The following is a 6,000-nucleotide window of genomic DNA, read 5'->3' as shown; positions in this document are numbered from 1 at the left end:
GAGCCACAATCCCAGCCCTTGTTTGCTTTTTTATGTGGTACTGAGGATCGAATCCAGTGCCTCACTCATCAGTGCTAGGCAAGCGCTCTACGAATGAGCTACAACCCAAGCCCCCCAAAAGTTCTTAAATCATGTCTCCCTTTCCTTCATGCTACTTCCCTCAAGGAGGAAAAAGGTGTGAATCAATCGTCTGCAAAATAAAAAAAGGGCAGTCAGCTTGTCTGAAGGATAAGGATTAGGGAGAATGGACTCTGAAGGGCTCAGAAACCCAGGGCTCCGAGCACACGCACCGCTAGCCCTCCTAGTACCCAGCGCCCCCGACCCCACACCACCCGCGCTGCCAGCTTTGCCCCCGCCGATCTTCACTGCTAGGAATCACAGCGCAGGGACCAAGATGGCGCCACCAGGCTGAGGCTCGTTCGCACCCCAGCGACTCCGCACTGCGGCAGCCCCAGCTAGGCGGCACCCTATTGGTCAATAGCGATGAAGTCATCGTGGAGGCGGGGGCTGGCGGGGGCGCAGGGGCGGGGTCTTCTGACGCACGCACGTCGAGGTGCTGCTGCCCGGAGCCGCGGAGGCTGTGAGCTTTCTTGGATGCGGCGGCGGCTGGGCCGGCAGCCGAAGGTGAGCGGGGGTCATAAGTATAGTGCGTCCGGGAGCGGCCTTCGAGGAACGCAGGAAATCCTTCTAATATCCGCTTCCTTGTGGAAGGAATTAGCAGGGATCTTGGGGCTCTGAGAGAAAACTGGGAATCATTCCTCACCTTGGGCACCCCTCCTATGGGCAAAGGGACCAGAGATTCACTGTCTTTTCAAAGACCTGAATTACTTCCCCGATTTAAGGAGGTAGAGGGACTGAAGGTTTTGGGGGTAGCCAGAAGAATTGTGGGGGGTGCTTGATGAAGGGTCCCCTAGTTTGGGGATTCCTGCCCTTTTTCTCCCTTACCCGGGAGATAGGTGTGCCTGGGTCCAGAGAATTCCTCCTTTCTCACTGGGTAGGAAAAGGAAATGAAGCAGGTGAATAATACCTTGGTGGAAGCCAGGACTGGATGACTGCCGTGAGTTCCTTGGAGGCAGGGCACGAGGGTCGCCTTATTATCTTTTGCAGAATTGCTCTCCATATTTCATTTTGCGACCCAAAGAAACCACTTGGGCCTAATTCGTTTTCTGTTTGACTCTAGAGGGATAGAGATTCTAGGGAGACTTGTATTCATTAAAGAACAAGAAGAGGAAGGACACTCATTGGAGGCTATCGTTAATGACAGCCCCTGAATTATATACTGAGCAGGCATAGTTTTATGTGTTTCGAGGTTGTGGGAATATATCCTTATTAAGCGGGATGGGGTGGGGCTGGCAACAGCTGATTTGGATGATTCAGGTACACACAGTCTTAAAATCAACCCACATAGTCTCTTGAGAAATCCTTGCTTATGTTGGAGAGTGTGTGTGTGTGTGTGTGTTTGTGTGTGCGTGCGTGCGCGTGCGGGCGTGCGAGTTTGCTGCCTTGAATATCAAATGCAGAAAGGGTTTTGTCCTTCAGTTTCTCAAAATGTCTCCTAGCCTTCCAGAATAGTGAATCTTCCTTTGATGTCAGTCTCACTTATCAATAGGGAATACGATGACCTTATGGTACTAAAAATAGAGTATGTTTTGCTGCGGTTAGATACTGTAGAGTCCAGTGCTTCACGTAAGCAGATTGAGAGTAAATAATTTCACTTTCAGGACCACTGATAGCGCCAATTGTCTTTCATACCCGGCAAGTGTTTTCCCCAAAAGGAAACATTTATTGGCTTTTGTGTGAGAAAATTTGACTGGAAGAATGTAATTATCTCGAAGATGGAGATGAGAAATAGAAAGCTGCAGAGGTGGAAAGCTTTTTCTCTGTGGCTTGTTAAAATTGCTTTGTCATTGCAGATGTGTTCCTGTTATGCTTGATTTGATGAGCTTAATATGCAGTCTCTCTTTGTTAGATAATAGTTAATTGGATTCCATAGTGGGGGAATGGTATTTTCAGAGGAGTTTGGAAGGTTAAACCCCTTATATAGCTCTAACTTTAGGATAATGATGGAGCTTTGGCCTAATGGGCATTGTCAGTAGAGGGGAGAAAACTTGTCACAATACAGACATCTTTTATAAGAGGGCAATCAAGGGTTGGGTGTATGGCTCAGTGGTAGAGTATTTGCGTAGCATGTGCAACAAAACAAAAACTGAGCAGTGTGAAATGTCACTGCCTCATACTATATCCAGGATATTTAAAGAGCTGTTTGGAGTTCCCAGTTCCTGTCTTTAATCCGAATGCATTCTTATGTATTAGGTTGCCCAAAATATTGTCATTTAATCTTGATGTTGACCGCAGAGGATGTGACTTTACATCTGACACTGCAGATGTCAGATTCAGTAACTGCTTTTGCAATTTTCCTTTTTTTTTTTTTTTTTTTTTTTACAGTACTAGAATTTAAGGGTGTTTTTCCATTGAGCTACTTCCCCAGTGCTTTTTATTTTTTGAGATAGGTTCGGGCAAGTTGCTGAGGCTGGTCTTAAACTTTCTCTATCTTCCTGCCTCAGCCACCATACCAGGCTTCTCTTTTCCATCTTTCTGAGTAAGATATCAAAACAGTTGTTAAAAACCTGTCAGCACCTGCTGAAAGAAAAAAAATTCAAAACAAAAGAGCATCTCCTGGGTATTGTTTTTAGGTGATTTCCAAAGTCATATCATTTTCTCTCTTCCCTCAGGTTGGAACAGAAGCCAGAGACTCAGTTGATTACTTTCTGCAACCATGGGGGAGCTTTTCCGGAGTGAGGAGATGACGCTCGCCCAGCTATTTCTACAGTCAGAAGCTGCTTATTGTTGTGTCAGTGAATTAGGAGAACTTGGAAAGGTTCAGTTTCGTGATGTAAGTAGTTGTGGGGCTGCTTCTTGATTACTACTGTATTCAATTTTTCTTGTCATAGCCAATAACTCTTATCATGAGTGATTTGTTTTTTTATTTTCAAATTATCATTTTAGGCTGGGTAAAATGGTGCACGTCTGCAGATCCAGCTATTTGGGAGGCTGAGGCAAGAGGATTTCAAGTTTGAGGCCAGTCTGGGCAATTTAGTGACCCTGCCTCAAAATAAAAGAATACAGAAGGCTGTGGATATAGCTCAGTGGTAGACCCTGGGTTCAATTCCTAGTACTCCCTCCCCACCAAAAAACAGAACCGCCTTACTGGTAGAATGTGTGCTTCAAGTTGTCTTTTCAGAGATGAGAATGTTTTGGGCCAATCCTTCCATGCTTTTGCTAGTTCCTCTTTTGAGAAGTGTCCTAAACACTCTCAAAGTAATTGTTGGGATGCCAGAAGAGTATACCTACTAGCCTGTTCTAGCATTTTCAAGGTTTTCACTTTGCTTTTGGGCTCTTTAATACACATAGCAAGATATTTTTTTAAAAAATTGTTGTCATTCTTTTTTACAATAGGACTTCTTTAAATAAAAAAAATCAGAGGCATCAGATATAAGGGTATAGCTAAGCACATACCGATAATCCATTATTTTGAGTACTTGGAGATGATATCAAAAGAAAATGGACAGGCTTGGGGATATAACTTATTAGTAAAGAGAACACTTGCCTAGCATGTGTGAAGCCCTGGGTTCTATCCCCAGCAAACAAACACACACAAAACGGACAGTCTAAGAGTAAAAAATGTATGCCCCAAGGGCCTTATAATCTGATAAGGAAGACATAATACCGCTAAAAGGAGGGAGAAGTTAATAATTCAGTACTCCCAGACTCTGATCCTCCTGTTACACTGGTCTCAAAGCTCCATGTAACTCTCTTTCATAATATTTATTGTGGTCATGATTTTATATTTATCAGTGGGAGTGGGTGATTTAAGTCTTAAAAAAATTTTTTTTAAAAAATTTAAGTCTTTTTCTTCTATTATCTAAGCACCATGAAGACAGGGGCATTCCTTTTGTTCATTAGGGTATTTTATTTTATACTGGGGTGCTTAACCATTGAGCCACATGCTCAGCACTTTTTATTTTTTATTTTGAGACAGGGTCTTGCTAAGTTGCTTATGACTTCACTAAATTACTAAGGTTAGTCTCACATTTGCAATCCTTCCTGCCTTACCTTCCCAGATTGCTGGGATTAAAGGCATGTACCACCATGCCCAGCTCATTATTATCTTTTTTAAAAAAATATTTTTTTAGTTATACGTGGACATAATATCTTTATTTATTTATTTTTGTTTATTTTTGTGTGGTGCTGAGGATTGAACCCAGTGCCTCACCTGTGTGAGGCAAGCGCTCTGATACTGAGCCACAACCCCAGCTCTCATTCTTATCTTTGATGGCTGTATCCAAGGTACAATCAATATTTGTTGAGACAAATGGATGAATGAAAGAACACTGATCACAAAGGGATGGAAGAAATCAATATAGACTTCCTGGAATTAGCAAGCTTTCAAATTCTCAATCTGAGCTGAAATTGGACAAATATAATCCAGTGACTTCATTCTTTATTTCTTTGAAGCATTTTGAACCATTTCTCTTTAACTGTTCTCCTTGATTGATTCCTTTTCTTACTTTTCTGATGGACTTTTTATCTTCTAGCCTTTCTTTAATCCTCCCTGTCCCTACAATAGGTGTCAGTGTTCCCCAAGATCTCTGCTGTCTCTGGGTAAGCGTCTCTGACCCCCAAACTTCCTTTATTACTTTTGGTGATCTCTCTAGTCTTAAATATTTCATCTTTATTCAGTGAGTACCAGAATCTATATCTCTGGCCCTTAGTTCCCAGACTCCATCCCTGCTTTTACAACGCTCCAAGATTATTGTCCTCCTGTAATTCTGTTTCTCAAGATCACTAGGTCTAATTCTTAGTACCTTACTTTTTTTTTTTTTAATAATTTAAAAAAAAATATTTATTTTTTAGTTTTAGGTGGACACAATATCTTTATTTTATTTTTATGTGGTGTTGAAGATTGAACCCGGCGCCCCACGCATGCCAGGCGAGCATGCTACCCCTTGAGCCACATCCTCAGCCCTCAGTATCTTACTTTTTCACAAACTATTTCAGTATCATGACTTTCTTTCTTTTTTTTTAAAACAAATTTTTTTTTAAAGAGAGAGAGAGAGAGAGAAAGAGAGAGAATTTTTTTTTAATATTTATTTCTTTTTTAGTTCTCAGCAAAAACAACATCTTTGTTTGTATATGGTGCTGAGGATCGAACACTACTGCTTGAGCCACATACCCAGCCCAGTATCATGACTTTCTATGTTCAGTATTTTTTCAAGTTTTGTTTTCTTCTTCTTCTTTTAATGTATATTCATTAACAACAATTTTTGTGTAAATTTTATTGAGGTACAATTAATACACAGTAAGATTTGTCAATTTTGTATGTGTGCATGTTATGCTGGGGATTGAACCCAGGGCCTTGTGCATGCTAGAAAATGCTCTACAAACTGAGCAATATCTTCAGCTCTGATTTCTTCTTTTATAAATCTTTTTTTAGTTGTAGATGGACTCAATAACTTCTATTTACTTATTTATTTTTATGTGGTGCTGAGGATCCAACCCAGTGCCTCACACATGCTAGGCAGGCCCTTTATCACTGAGCCACAACCCCAGCCCTTCTTCAAGTTTTCTAGACTTGGAACATAAGTGAAACCTGTTTTATACTTAATTTGCATATTTTCTCTAGTTCTTTTGTGTCTCCTTTCTTTTTAAAAATTTTTTCGTAGGGGTGGTACTGGGGATTGAACTCAGGGGCACTCAACCACTGAGCCACATCCCGAGCCCTATTTTGTATTTTATTTAGAGACAGGATCTCACTGAGTAGCTTAGCTACTCACCTTGGCTAAGGCTGACTTTGAACTCTAGATCCTCCTGCATCAGCCTGAGGAGCCATTGGGATTACAGGCGTGCACCGCCATGCCTAGCTCCTTTCTATTATTTTCTATTATCTATTATCTTCTTATCTTTTACTTAAATTGTATTTCAGTCATACAAAGAAAGTAT

General features: G+C 41.4%; 1 protein-coding gene across 9 annotated transcripts in view; it reads left to right on the top strand.

Annotated features, from left to right (window-relative positions):
- Positions 1-519: 519 nt before the first annotated feature.
- Atp6v0a1 (ATPase H+ transporting V0 subunit a1) overlaps positions 520-6,000 on the top strand; it is a 60,240-nt gene continuing 54,759 nt past the window's right edge. For 7 of the 9 annotated variants that reach the window (XM_013357022.4, XM_021724249.3, XM_021724247.3 and 4 more), the window contains exons 1-2: positions 520-624; positions 2,733-2,893. In XM_013357022.4, the coding sequence (XP_013212476.2) occupies positions 2,777-2,893 (117 nt within the window). In that variant the 5' untranslated portion in view covers positions 520-624; positions 2,733-2,776. Of the gene's footprint in view, positions 625-2,732; positions 2,894-6,000 lie in introns of those variants that run through there. The other 2 variants (XM_078041992.1, XM_021724250.3) reach the window with 1 other exon arrangement.

Source organism: Ictidomys tridecemlineatus, chromosome 3 (genome assembly GCF_052094955.1).
Source record: "Ictidomys tridecemlineatus isolate mIctTri1 chromosome 3, mIctTri1.hap1, whole genome shotgun sequence".
Lineage (NCBI taxonomy): Eukaryota > Metazoa > Chordata > Mammalia > Rodentia > Sciuridae > Ictidomys > Ictidomys tridecemlineatus.
The sequence above is the reverse complement of the archived record's forward strand: the minus strand, read 5'-3'. Positions and strand labels throughout refer to the sequence as shown.